Genomic DNA, 13,980 nt, shown 5'->3' on the forward strand with positions numbered 1-13,980 from the left:
GTTTATTTTTTTTTTTTTTTTTTTTTTTGTCTCATCTCACAAAATTCTCTATTTATTTTTACTCGGACCCTAATAGAATTCTCGAGTTTAATATTTTATTTTCTTTTGGTATTTTGATAAACTTTTTATGAATTGGAAATAAGGGGTAAAATGGTAAATAAGAAGAAAATGGAGGGCAAACAGTGGAAAGAAGCTGAACAAAACAGCTTGGTGAGTGTTAAAGCATTATCCCCAAGAAATCAACGAGGGTTTGTTTCAGTTGAAGCTTCAGAGTGCATCAAATGGAGAGAGCAGGTCTTCACAAGCACTTCCAGAGCTTCAATGGAATAATTTCTTATTCCAATTCTACCCTCTACCCATGTACGAAATTACCCTTTTCTTTTCTTCTATTTTATGTTTAGATTTTCATTTTTTTTTTCTTTTTTGGAGTACAGTAAGAAGACGAAGAAGAACAGAACAGCAGAACTCCAAGTGCTTGTCGGGTGCTGCTTCCTTTCTTCTTCCCAAGCTGCCTACTGCCTCCAGACATCAGCAACAAATCAAGGTTTATCCAATTTCACTGTTTTTATGGCTTTTCTCTTACCATTTTTGAATGGAAACGAAGTATGAACTAAGAGTTATGAGGGGGAATGTTTAGGTATATGCGAGTAGTAGAAGAAGAAGAAGAGCAAATGAAAGTAGTGATACGTATGTGCTTTTGGAGCCTGGAGAAGATGAGAAATTTGTTTCCAAACACGAATTGGAAGCCATTTTGAAAGGTTGGCTTCAAAATTGGCCAGGAGAAGCTCTTCCACCTGATCTCCAACGCTTTGAATCCATCGAGGAAGCTGTTTCTTTCTTGGTTAAGTTCGTTTGTGAACTCGAAATCGATGGAGATATCGGTTCGATTCAATGGTATCAAGTTTGCCTTGAGTGATTCTTCGCGACTTGATTAGTTTTTTTGTGAACTCGAAAGGATAGTTGAATTTGAATCTCCTATACATATATTGACATTTATTTGATTCATAACTCTAATTTATTAAGTTCATCTCTCATTCATTTAGCTTCCATTTGATACATGAATGTATGACATTAATGCTCTTGTGCTTATATAAAGGACCCTCTAAGAAATGGTTGAGATGTATTGAGTTTGATTAAGTGTCTATTTAGGTGGCTGTTGGAAAACTTTTGTACAGAGATTCTCAGCACTAGATTTGTTGTTACACATGGATTATAAGAGAATTTCTTCTCTCCAAACCACATAAATCTTTATATATTTTTGTTAAATTTCTGTTTTTGGGTTTGTGAGTACACGAGTTCATTAATGAACAGGATTCAATGGTATCAAATTTGTGTTGAATGGCTCGTCTTCTTTGTCCGGGATGATTTAACACAATATTATTAGAACAATGAATTAAATTCTACTATATATTCATAAAGAAGTGATACAAGAAGCAATGGAAATGAAAAGAGAAGAACTCATGAAATTTTGGAGGCCCATAAGAACCCATTTATTCAGCTATGAAGACTCATCTCCGAAATTCTCAGCTCATGCATCTGCATCAACAGAACAAGAACACAAAACCCTTCAAACTTGTTAATCTAAAAGAATGATAATTATAACAAAGAGTTAGTTAGAGAAAGAAGACAGCTAACCTTGGAAGGGACAGCCCCTTTCCTGGTTCTGGCGAGAAGGCCTTTGGTGATAGGCGACATCATCAAATCCGTCGGACTTGTATACCTACAACAGCGAATCACCACTTTCAAATTCACCACTTTTCACATCGGACACCAAAAACTCACACTTCTAAGCCATTACCTTTCGTGATATTTGAATGCTTTGGGCACTTTCAGCCGATTCGGAGTACCATTCTTGGGAAATGCAATGCCCCCTCTTTGTTTAACTTCTCCAGCCACGTTCGGGCTCTTCGGCACCTTCAATCGATCCATCATCAAACCATTTACAGGGACCAAAATCCTCTGTTTTTCCTCTGTTTTCTCATCTGGGGTTGGCGTTTTACACTCACATTTTGAACTTTCCATTTGGTTTTGGGCTTTTCCCTTCTTCTCTCGATCTGGGGTTCCGTTTATGGGCGTTTCAAGTTCCGGGGTTGCCGTCGTTTCGCCGGCGCCGGAAGTTTCAGATTGTTGTTCGGAATCTACAGGTTTTGACTGAGTTGGGGTTGTGGGAATGGCTGGTTCAGTCGCAATCTCCATTGGAACCGATGAGCTTCGAGGGATTACAGATATTCAAAAGGGAATGAAGAAGAAAGGTGAAGATTCTGTGGGAATTTGAGCTATGAGGAATTGGATTAGGTGAGAGTTATTTAATGGAAAACAGAGAAGTGAACGTTGGGGAGGATGAGGAGAAAAAGGTAACAAACAAAAATAAATTTCAACGGTCGATTTTAGCCGAAAAAGAGAGTTTTGACCATTTTCTGTATTCAAAATAAAGTTTGGGCTTCTATTTGGGCTTGTTATCTTCCAGAAGGCCCAACTAAGCCCATTTCAATCTCAAGCTCCACCTGTCAACATGAGCGATAAGCCCATTTCCACTCTTTCTCAAAAGAAAAAAAATAAAATATATATATTTCGAATAGAAATCGTTAATATTTTATTTTAAAAATTTTAATTTTTTTTAAAAACTTTAGAAACGTCTTTAAAATATTCTATTGGTTAATATCACGATTCAAATGTGAAACTATTATGTGTTGGATTTGAGTATCAAATCCCATGTCATAGATTCACAGCTAAAATATACTATGGTTAAAATTTTAAAAAGTGGCACTAAGTGAATAATAAAATCTATATTTCACATTAAAATATTAAATTTTGTTAATTAAAATAATAATAATAATAAATGAGCCTTTTCTTTTTTAATTTTAATATTTTATACTAAAATTGGGTTTGATACACTGAATTTTACACTATTTTGTCGTATATAAATATTTCAGATAAAATCGTTGGTGAATCAATTTAGGTAAAAAAAAAAATTGACCATTGGTGAATCAATTTTATCCTAAATTATTAAATTCAACCATAAATTTATTTTTTTATGAAGATCGTGAATAATTAGCCGGCTCAACATTTTATATTACGAGTTATTATGACACGATTAAATGATATCTTAGTTAAAAACTCATGCAATGAACCAAACCCGAGTTGAATAAGTTTATAATCCAGTTTTAAATCAATTTTTTTTTTGTAATTATTGGAAATTAAAAAAATGAAAAAGGGATTAAATGAAGTAAATATGATATTTATTGCAAAGGGAGTGGTTGGAAGTATTTATTAAATGCAATTTCTCTCCCCATTCTTCCTCCATTATTTGAAGAGCCTTAATTGCAAATATATATATTATATAAAAATAAATATAATTATAATTATGTTATTTAATTTTGTGTGTTCCATTGAAAATGGTTTAGGTATGGTCAAATCCCTACAAAATCATTCCTTTCATGCTTTTGTTTCAATAAAGAAACAACAAAAAACAAAGCTACTCAACCCACAAAGGGGAAAGGATCCTTCCATGGGAGATGGGACAACATTGTCTTTATTGTTATTACCTATCCGTTTTATCTCGCACTCCCTCAATATGGGTAAAAACAAAAGGAAACAGAGTGATGGGATTTCTCTCGATCTTGGCATACCGATCAGAGAGCGTATTGAATATGATTTCTGTTTGGTGTAATTTTGAGTTGTATTGGAAATTTTTTAAAAATTAATTGATTTATTAGTTATAAAATTAAATTTGTAGGAATAAAACCCCCCATTTTTACTACTATTTTTGTCTCAAACTCTAAAAATACGCTTACAAAATTATTTTTATTATTCATGATCGTGAAAGTTACTGTTTATATCAATAAGGTGCACATTCATAAAATGCAATCTATTAAACAATAGGTTAAAATATTAGAATAATCTTAAAATAGTAAAATTTCAAAAGGTAGAAAAGTAAGAAAGAAACAAAAGAAAAGATTTGGTAAAAAAAGTGTCATATTACTTTTAGATAAATGGATTAATAATTACACGTGGCATCAATTAAACTAAGCTTTGCCAAACAAAAAAAAAAAAAACTTTTTTTTTTCTCTAATTTTGGAAAAATAAAATTTGTTAGCAAAATTAAACCCTTCATTTATCACAACCACCAAACATTGCCTTATTTGAAATTACATTATATTTTATTTATTATTTTTATAATAAAATAAAATAAAATACGCATTTATTAGGCACCTTTGCTACAAATTCGATTTTTTTTAAATTCTTTTTTAGTTAAATTCTCTAAATTCTTGTATTTATGTGACAAGTTCTCAAAATTAAAAAAATATGCTATTTTATTTTATCGAATTAGTATTCTGATATATTTTACATTTTTTTTAATTTATGGAACCTCCAACATACATCATTTAAGTTTACGATTTTATTTTATCTAATAAATCAATTATTATTTTTTAAGATTTAATTACTCCAAATTTATTAGACATATTTATTGTTTAATCACATGTTAAATACAAACTCAAAAATGAAGGTTATATTAGATAGTTTTTTTATTATTTAAGACTAAACTTGTAATTTACTTCTCTCCATTTTTTATATTTCGTAATCTAAAAAAATATTGGTACAATCCCTTAAATAAGGGAATTAATTAGTCAACTTTCAATATAATTTTTTTTAACAGAAAATTTATATACAAATTGTATAGATTAAAACAAAATAATTAGTTTAGCAATTAAAACTAATAAACACTAAATTAAAATAATTTTTTAAAAAATACCCGAATAATTTTTGGAATTTTTAATGAAGAATATCGAAACTTACATCTTATGAAGTGATGCAATAATATTGTTCGAGACAACTTGAACTATGCTCGAGTGAATTGCTTGAGAATTTTTTCCCCCCAAGAGAAAAAAAAAAAAAAAAAAAAAAAAAAAAAAAAAAAAAAAAAAAAAAAAAAAAAAAAAAAAAAAAAAAAAAAAATTGAAGGCAAGCATCAATAATTTCCTTTGTTTTTATTATGTTTTTTTATCTTATAAATTAAATGATACAAAATATTTGATATCTTATTGGTCTTTGTTTTTTAGTACATGATCAGTCCCTTCTTTGAATACCCAATAATTGCCTCAAGGGATAAATAAATAGTTCGTTTTTAAAAAAATACACATATGACAAATTATTATTATTATTATTGTTAAATGAAAAATAGAAATATATAATAATTTACATTTATTATTGGACAATGGAAAAGAGCAGAAAATGGGGGAAATGTTTTCAAGCAAATTGTGATTAAATTTATTTAGTGGAATTAATGGAGGATTAGCAGAGGATAATTTCACATCAAACTAATTTCCAAATGGATATATAATTATCAAAGATTAATTATATGCTCAAGACTTGATATGGGCACTCACCTAATTTAATTATGTTTTTCTTGAAAAAATTGTAATCCCACGAGAATCATCTAAAATACGAGTTAAATAAATTCCATGTTTAAAAGGGTATTTTTGAAATTTTGGTTAGTATTCTTTCCTTGGGATATGACCACGTTATCTACTTGTCTTAAAATGTTTATAATAGTAAAAACTATTCATATATACCAACGTAAATTTTTCAACATAAGCACGTAGTTTTGTCATTGAAAAATAAGTTGTAATTTTTTTCGATGTCTTAGTCGTAAAAATTACAAAATTAAGTGTATTTTACTTGAAATAATCTTATTTTCAGTAAGGTACCGAGAATTTTTTCTACGTAATATGTAAGCCATAGCAAAATATGTTAAAAGTACACGTGTTAGCATGCGATTATCTTACTCACTGTTAAAATGTTTCAAGATGAACCAATAACATGACTATATCTTAAGTAATGTAAGAGAATATTAGAACCATTAAATGCTGAATCTAAATTGCAAAGTGTGATCTGAATGTTAGACATGAGGCGTTATCATGGTAATCACCGTTTATACCTCAAGAGTTCGGTTACGAATTATAACATTCAATAAAACCGATTCATACCCAAAAAAAAAAATTAGATAATAAAATTAAATAAATAAGTATTAAAAAAAAAAAAAAAAAAACATTTCTTCATTTCTCTCTCTCTGTTTTCTATTTAATCCACACTGAAAACCAGTCTTCCCCGTCAAACTCTCTCTCACACACACAAACTAAAAAAGAAAAAAAAGAAAAACCCCTCCGCCACCCTCTCCGCCGTGGTCCGCCACCGTGATGGCAATCTCTCAGATCTACTTCACAGCCACCGCCTTTTTCCTCCTCCAACTCATTTCTTCTCCCATTCACGGCCACGCCGGAAGCCATGAACAAAAGGCAGCCGCGGCGGACAGAATCTCCAGCCTGCCAGGTCAGCCGGAGGTGTCGTTCGAGCAGTTCTCCGGGTACGTGACCGTGAACCACGTGGCAGGTCGAGCCCTCTTCTACTGGCTCACTGAAGCCTCCCTCCAACCCCTCTCCAAGCCCCTCGTCATCTGGCTCAATGGAGGTCAGTCTCAATCTCTCCCCATCCTTTACACATTATTATTATTATTATTATTATTATTATTACTTATTTTTTTAGTAAATTAAGAATTATAATAAAAAAAATTAAAAAAAAAAATGTAGGCACTGTTTCATCGGCTGCATTGGAGTAACATGATTTTCAATTGTCTTTTTCCTCTACCAACTAATTCAATTAATTTTTTTAATTAAAATTTAATAATAAAACTAAATTTATAAAAAATATATTTTTTTTTTCTAGTAAAACCCATTACAGTCGACGTTCTATAAAAGGAAAAAGAAGCCCCATTAATTAAAATTAGCTGTGGCTCCAATTTATAAAATTTAATTTTCCGTTGCCGACAAGATATTATGATATTTATGAGACGAAAATAAATATAAATATAAATATAGAGAGAAATTCTTGGAACTGTGTAAAAACTTTAATTGCGGCTTTGAAAATGAGAGGATTTATTTATTTATTTATTTAATTTGGATTGAAATTGAAATTTAGCCGTTTGTGGTGGGTAGTACTTAGTTTTATTTACTGCAGTAAAAGGACATGCACGGTTAATAACTCCCCATCACACAATCATAAAAGCCCTAAAATAAACTAGAGAGAGAAACTGCCCTAAACAAGTAGGGCAAGAGAGAGAAAGAGAGAGAGAGAAGGGTTCTCATACTTGACTGCCCGACTGTGGCTTGGAATGATGATCCAACCACCAGTTGGTTGTACAAGTAATACTAAATACATATATTTTTCAAAATTAAATAATTTCTCTTTTCCTTTTCAAAAATATTTAATTAATTATTATTCTTGTATTTTAGTTTAAAATATTTTATTTTGATTGGAAATTTGTGTCTTTTACCCTTTTAAAAAAAATAAAAAAAAAGTCTATTTATTATTAAACACGAACACCCGTCATCAATATAGTGAAAATGTTTCTAACGATTTATTCAAGTTAATACTATTTTCATTCACTGTCGATTATTTAGACGTTTATTTATAATTATAAAGTCAAGCAAAAAGGAAGAGGGCCTCCTACTAATAAATAAAAGGACAAGGACAAGGGCAGCTGCCATTTATCTTGTCAGCTATGTATTTGGTGCCAAAACCATCAATGCCATTGCCCACCTTCGAACCTCTCTAACTACGTTATCAAATTTTATTGTGCTCGATTTAAGAGGGGAATAAAACATTCTTTTTAAGGGCGTGTAAATTTCTCTCTAGAAGACGTATTTTAAAATTATGAGGCTGATAGCGATATGTAATGGGTTAACACGGACAACATCTGCTAGCGGTGGGCTTGAGTTATTATTAGAAACTGAAATTGTTGAACTTGAGTCATTACTAGTAGATATATTGAAAAGTGATTTTTATCGTTCGTTCATCATTATTGTCTCTCTTTTTCACCGCTCAACTTCTCTGATAGTATCGAGTGTCGGAAAAATAATAATAATTTAAAAAAAAAGAAAGAATAATGCATATCTATATGGAGTAAAGAGTAAGTAACATTTGCTTCCATTATGTGTCACATGGCATTTATGCTTTGAAGCATGACTTTGATGATGAACCAATTTTGACCGGCCGTTCCGGTCATGTGGAGCGCAGAGAAGCTCATTTTCATAATTTATTTATTTGTTGGTTTTAGAAAAACTATTTTTCATTAAAAGAATAATTGTAATAATTGTTATTTGATTGAATTGTTAGGTCCGGGTTGCTCCTCCATAGCCTATGGAGCTTCGGAAGAAATTGGTCCATTTAGAATCAATAAGACGGCCTCCGGCCTAGTCACCAACAAGTTCTCTTGGAACTCCGTCGCCAACCTCCTCTTCCTCGAAACTCCGGCCGGGGTCGGGTTCTCCTATACCAATCGCTCCTCTGACTTGCTCGATACGGGTGACCATCGTACTGGTATCTTCCTCTTATTTCATCTCCTCAAATATTTAGACTCACAATAATGTTATTGTTTTATTTTTATAAGTTACAATATAATTTTTAATGTTTAATAAATATTTTTAAAATTACTTAATAAGAAAATCTAAATCATAAGACACTTAATTCAGACCAAAAAAAAAAAAAAAAATTAAAATGTATATTTTTTTAAATATTATTTTTATAATTAATAAGTACATAATAGCTTTTCAGATTCATAAACTCTAAAATCTGATTTGACAGTTTTATTTTGAAAAGTGATTTTTTTTTTTTTTTTTTTTTTTTTTTTTTTTTTTTTTTTTTTTTTTTTTGTAGAAAGATNACTTTTGTAAATTTTAAAAAAATATGTTTTCTATAATAAATAAAATCTTGACCAAATATCAATTCAAAAATTTTAGTTCTGAAATTAAATGATTCACGGCACTCAACAATTGAATTGTCACTTCACCATAAATTTCATAAAAAAAAAAAAAAAAAATTATTTAGTTTTTTTTTTCTCCAAATAGTTGACCAAATCTTTTCAGACCGCGGCGTGGCTAGTGTGCTTCACATCTAGTTAATTCCGTGTGAGCGTGAGTCGTGGCAGCCATATTCACCCTTGATAAACGACTAGTTTTGTCGACTGCATCAGAATAGAATGCTCTCAACCGCAGTTGATTTTATGTTAATAGACAAATAATTTGAAAAATGTTTAATAAATTTTTAAAATTTTAAAAAATATTTATAAAGGTTTTAATCTTGTATATTATTATGTTATTGAAATTAAATTAGACAAATCTAACCCAATGTCAATTATTAAAAAAATTATAATATAGACTAAAATGTCTTAATAAACTAAAAAAACTATCAGACATAAAATTAGAAATTCTAAGTTTTAATAAACGCTTTTAATTTCTTTTTAAAGATTTATTAAACGCGATGTGTGTCGAATTTTCAATTTTAATTTTCATTTTTCGAATTTCAAAGTTATTTTGTTTTGTATTTTTGAATGGTATGTGTTTAAAGAATGGCCTCTGAATTATTTAGCTAAAAGTGAGATTCTAAGATGTTCAAACTTTGTTGAACACTTCCATTGTACTATGGAAAGTACTCTGCATATTCTCTTTTGGGAGCTAAAGTTCAATCCTTTTGCATTTTGATTCAAGTTAGACTAGTTGAATTATATGTACCTGATCAATAAACATTGTTTCAGCGAAGGATTCTCTGGAATTCCTCGTGCGATGGCTCGATCGTTTCCCGAGGTACAAGAACTGCGACGTTTTTCTCACGGGAGAAAGCTATGCTGGTCACTATGTTCCTCAGCTTGCCAGAGAAATCTTGGCCTACAATGCAAAATCCTCCCACCCTATTCATCTCAAGGGAATCATGGTAACTTCCTCTCATGGCTTTTCGGGCCACTGTACTTTCATTTCGTTGTGCCAATCACTTTGTATCTGTTACAATTCGAAACACGAACTCGTACATTATGTTATATCTGGGTTAGAAGCGGAGTGAATCTTAGCTTGATGTAAATCATGAATGCTATGTGGAATGAAAAGTGAATGAAACGCAGGTTGGCAATGCTGTGACAGACAACTACTACGACAACTTAGGGACAGTAACTTACTGGTGGAGTCATGCTATGATCTCGGATAAGACGTACCACGAGCTCATTAACACTTGTGATTTTAGTCGACAAAAGGAATCGAACGAGTGTGAGTCCTTGTACACCTATGCCATGGATAAAGAGTTTGGGAACATTGATCAGTACAACATTTATGCACCTCCTTGCAACCACTCGGACGGTAGCCTCGCAACCCGTCAGAGTACAATGCGATTGCCTCACCGACCTCACAGGGTATCTATTCTCTGTTTATGCTGCAAACCAAATCATCTTGAAAAGAAAAAAAAAAAAAAAAAAAAAAAAAAGAGATTCAAGTCATTAATAATGTTGAGTTCATGAACTATCTATCAGGCATTCAGGCAAATGGCCGGCTATGATCCATGTACTGAGAAATATGCAGAAATATACTACAATAGGCCAGATGTACAGAAAGCTCTTCATGCCAACATAACAAAAATTCCTTATAGATGGACTGCTTGCAGGTAAAGAGTGCATTATGCCCATGAGTATATTTGTTGCCATGAACAAACAAACAACCTTTCCTTTTGTGCAGCGAAATCTTGAACCGAAATTGGAATGACACCGACGTATCGATCCTTCCAATTTACAGGGAGTTGATATCAAGTGGCATGAGAGTGTGGGTTTTCAGGTTAGTCAGCTTCTACATGTTTGTGCCCATCTTTCATTGATACTACTCATTTTGATTAATCTCTTAGGATAATGCTTCCAATTCATATGCTATAGCCAATGATTACTAGGACAATTCGTACCGGTTAAATCTCTTTATCTTATACGATATCTCTGAATGAATCATGCTAATAAAGACATTTCATTTCTTTTGGGCATTTTCTCAAACACCTGATGCTCAATTTCTTGGAAATGATATCTATCAATGAATCATGCTAATAAAGACATTTCATGTTCTTTTGGGCATTTTGTCAAACACCTGATATGCTCAATTTTCTTGGATATGATTTGCTATTTGCAGTGGAGATGTGGACTCAGTGGTGCCTGTAACAGCAACAAGATATTCCATTTCACAGCTGAAATTAACTACGAAAGTTCCATGGTATCCATGGTATGTCAAAAACCAGGTCAGTTTTCCACCTCATTGAATTGCATTTCAATATGAACATCAAAACAACCAATTCAAAGAAACAAAATCTATGATAATGGGTGACTGAATTGGGAAATGAAATCAAAATTTGTGGATTTTTTTTGGTTTTGATGAAGGTGGGAGGTTGGACAGAGGTTTATGAAGGGCTTACCTTCGCAACAGTGAGAGGAGCAGGGCATGAAGTTCCGTTGTTCAAACCAAGAGCAGCTCTTCAGCTTTTCAAATCTTTCATCAAAGGAGAACCGCTGCCAAAATCTTGAAATCCCATTTTCATGATTCTCTTCGGAAGGAAGAAATTGGTGGAATGTAATGTTCTAATTCTTTGAAACTATTAGCAGATTTGGGGATTGGGGAAGGAGAAAAGGGGATAGAAGTAATTTACGATGGGATCATTATGTAATTGTGAATTTCTTTTTAAGTCATAATTCTAAAATGTGACAAATCTTCATTGCACCATGAACTTTTTTTTTTATTTTTTCATTTAAATTATTGACTCTGTCCACTCGAAATCGTGTCGTCTTGAACCTAACGACACGTATACCCAAGCCTATGATCCTACTTTAAAAATAAAGTTTTAGAAAACGGAGACAGAGAGAGATTTTAGAAAAAAGGTTCGAAACGAATCTTGAGAGAAATGAAGAAAGCAATGTTATAGGCTATAAGTGGAAAATGTAACCCAACGGTTTAAATAGCATATAACTCCAGGTTGAAAGAATTGAGGACGGGTCGCATCCCCTTATAGTATATTCTGAGGCAATTCAGGGTTTCCAACGCGTAGACACGATTCTGCCGAAATGTCATATACTTAAAAAAATACAATAAGAAACTATACATTATGAAAGCGGTAAAGGAAAGCAGTAAAATGATACATCACAAAGGTTTTGGCATGTAACGAACACGCGATCGTAGGTAACACGCTTTGGACAAGCATGATCATGACACCAAGCATCTCCCCATCTATATGTTCTTAGTCTAGTCTAATTTTGGTTCTTTTATTGTCCTAACCCTAAAAAGAATTAAGGAAACCCTAATTGAAAGTTCGATCGCGAAAAAATAGAAGTGGTAAACTGATGTTAATATCAAAAGCTGTGTCGGGGAGGTCATGAACAATAGCATAATAACGAGCTTAAAAAATTAAATATGACTGAATTAAACTGAAAAAAATATGATCGAACAAACATGAAACAACAACGGTGGTCTTTAAAATTTAATATTATTAAAGTATAAGTAACTATTATTATAACAATGACGGTCTTTACCGAACTATTTAATTATAGTTATAATCATCAGCATTGAAAATTTTAATATAACGTATTTAAAACGAACAAGACATCAATTAACGTGTATTCAATCAGATAAAATATGTATGATTGATAACGAATTAATAACATTAATGTCATCAACCAATTCCATTCTAATTGGTTAATGTAACCGACTCATCTCCAAATTAGTTAACAACATCAACTTCCAGTTAGTTCACATTAACTCGTAGTTTGACTTAGTCAACTTAAAAGTTGTCCTCTATCTAGTATATTGACCAATATAGCGTTGACTTCCTTACTTATTGGTTCACAACGTTATTATTATTATTATTTTATTATATATATTTTTAAAATTCGTTTGCAAATATTTTTGTTTTCATAATAACAAAACCATATTGAGAAAAATATATATTTTTTAAATGAAGAGAGAGAAAATGATAAATGATAAGATAAAAGGCAACTTTGGGCCATGTCGGCCCAACTGATAATGTCCACAAACTTTTCTTTTATTTATTATTTTTTTTTTCTCAAAACCAATCTCGCACGACACTGTCGGATGAGGGCCGGACTAGCTAGCAGATATTATCCATTTGATCGGTTATATATAGCCATAACCTATTTTAAAATAAATATATTAAATAGATTTTTTAGAAGGATTAGTTTTCTTGTGTAACATGCTATGGTCTCAACGCCCTTACGAGGTAGTGATGAGTTTCACGCACTCTAAGTCCGGCCCGCGCGTGGTTAGGAAGATTGGCCACAATCTGAGCGGTACCACCAACCCTACCCTACCACCTATAGGCGGCCGTCCGTCCTACATCAGCCCGAAAAGGAACTGCAGTGATCTTGAATAGGAATCCTACAACGATAGATAGAATCCCCATAAAAATACCACTAGATCGAGCACTAGTGATTTCGTATCCGGTCAAAATCTTGGCTAATTGATCGAAGTGGGTAGCTCCAGTAGACCCATAGATCATGGAACAAATAGGGTGGGTAGGCCCAAACACCACACTACACGTATAGACGCGAACCCCCCTCGTTACCGTACGTGCGACTCTCACCGCATACGGCTAGCACAAAGACTCATAAATCCATACCAATTTCTTCCACCTCTTCAATCCTCGATCAAACTTGCGTTCCCCAGGCGCTATGAAATGGGGGTCTTGACTTCGCCTATTGTATGTATTGGCTTGGCTTTGTGCAGAACCAAGGAGGCATTCTGGCGGGCGCGTGCATGTAGGAAGGGAAGGCCGACCACTACATAAGCTAAAGACAACGACTACAAGCAAAACCGGGAACGAATATGAGATCTCACAAAATATCTATATTATTTATTATAATTTAAATGAAATTAATTTATTTTCAAATTTAATAATAAATGGTAATTCTTTTAAAATAAAAATAAAATTTTAAGTTTTTAATACTAATTTCGTCCTTTAATTTGTATGATTTAAATATTAATATTAAAAAAACAGGCTCTGTCTCTCAGCTCATGAACAAGAATACAAAATGAAAAACCCTGTCGTTGGTCAGTCAACAAGTGGGAATACTGACCATTTCCAAATTTCCGTTTAATAAATAACCAAAAGCCTCCATTT

General features: G+C 32.2%; 4 protein-coding genes across 4 annotated transcripts in view; 2 read left to right on the top strand and 2 right to left on the bottom strand.

The window, feature by feature from the left end:
* LOC111492805 (LRR receptor-like serine/threonine-protein kinase RPK2) overlaps positions 1 to 7,500 on the bottom strand; it is a 12,858-nt gene extending 5,358 nt beyond the window's left edge. The window contains exons 1-2 of the mRNA XM_023142268.1: positions 7,496 to 7,500; positions 1,838 to 1,843 (exon numbers count right to left, since the gene is read on the bottom strand). The gene's annotated coding sequence lies outside the window, so the exon portion shown is untranslated. The remainder of the gene's footprint in view (positions 1 to 1,837; positions 1,844 to 7,495) is intronic.
* LOC111492814 (protein CHLORORESPIRATORY REDUCTION 7, chloroplastic) lies at positions 237 to 1,003 on the top strand. Its single transcript, XM_023142281.1, has 3 exons — positions 237 to 360; positions 435 to 544; positions 638 to 1,003. The coding sequence occupies exons 1-3, from the start codon at positions 282 to 284 to the stop codon at positions 914 to 916; spliced, it is 468 nt and encodes a 155-aa protein (XP_022998049.1). The 5' UTR covers positions 237 to 281; the 3' UTR covers positions 917 to 1,003.
* Positions 1,370 to 2,299, bottom strand: LOC111492813. Its single transcript, XM_023142280.1, has 3 exons — positions 1,799 to 2,299; positions 1,636 to 1,720; positions 1,370 to 1,536 (listed from the first exon to the last, which is right to left on the bottom strand). The coding sequence occupies exons 1-3, from the start codon at positions 2,194 to 2,196 to the stop codon at positions 1,495 to 1,497; spliced, it is 525 nt and encodes a 174-aa protein (XP_022998048.1). The 5' UTR covers positions 2,197 to 2,299; the 3' UTR covers positions 1,370 to 1,494.
* LOC111492809 (serine carboxypeptidase-like 25) lies at positions 6,117 to 11,577 on the top strand. Its single transcript, XM_023142273.1, has 8 exons — positions 6,117 to 6,468; positions 8,173 to 8,376; positions 9,590 to 9,765; positions 9,950 to 10,234; positions 10,352 to 10,482; positions 10,554 to 10,649; positions 10,989 to 11,094; positions 11,234 to 11,577. The coding sequence occupies exons 1-8, from the start codon at positions 6,198 to 6,200 to the stop codon at positions 11,375 to 11,377; spliced, it is 1,413 nt and encodes a 470-aa protein (XP_022998041.1). The 5' UTR covers positions 6,117 to 6,197; the 3' UTR covers positions 11,378 to 11,577.
* The last annotated feature ends 2,403 nt before the right edge of the window (positions 11,578 to 13,980 follow it).

Source organism: Cucurbita maxima, unplaced genomic scaffold (assembly GCF_002738345.1).
Source record: "Cucurbita maxima cultivar Rimu unplaced genomic scaffold, Cmax_1.0 Cma_Scf00018, whole genome shotgun sequence".
NCBI classification, from domain to species: Eukaryota; Viridiplantae; Streptophyta; class Magnoliopsida; order Cucurbitales; family Cucurbitaceae; genus Cucurbita; species Cucurbita maxima.

Bases quoted from the DNA above. Each gene is read 5' to 3' on its own strand.
- LOC111492813 (XM_023142280.1), bottom strand. From the start codon at position 2,196: ATGGAGATTGCGACTGAACCAGCCATTCCCACAACCCCAACTCAGTCA. The intron at 1,721-1,798 runs GTAATGGCTTAG...TCGCTGTTGTAG, and splicing joins GCATTCAAATATCACGAAAG to GTATACAAGTCCGACGGATT. The intron at 1,537-1,635 runs GTTAGCTGTCTT...CTGTTGATGCAG, and splicing joins AAGGGGCTGTCCCTTCCAAG to ATGCATGAGCTGAGAATTTC.
- LOC111492814 (XM_023142281.1), top strand. From the start codon at position 282: ATGGAGAGAGCAGGTCTTCACAAGCACTTCCAGAGCTTCAATGGAATA. The intron at 361-434 runs GTACGAAATTAC...TTTGGAGTACAG, and splicing joins CAATTCTACCCTCTACCCAT to TAAGAAGACGAAGAAGAACA. The intron at 545-637 runs GTTTATCCAATT...GGGAATGTTTAG, and splicing joins GACATCAGCAACAAATCAAG to GTATATGCGAGTAGTAGAAG.
- LOC111492809 (XM_023142273.1), top strand. From the start codon at position 6,198: ATGGCAATCTCTCAGATCTACTTCACAGCCACCGCCTTTTTCCTCCTC. The intron at 8,377-9,589 runs GTATCTTCCTCT...ACATTGTTTCAG, and splicing joins TACGGGTGACCATCGTACTG to CGAAGGATTCTCTGGAATTC. The intron at 10,650-10,988 runs GTTAGTCAGCTT...TGCTATTTGCAG, and splicing joins ATGAGAGTGTGGGTTTTCAG to TGGAGATGTGGACTCAGTGG.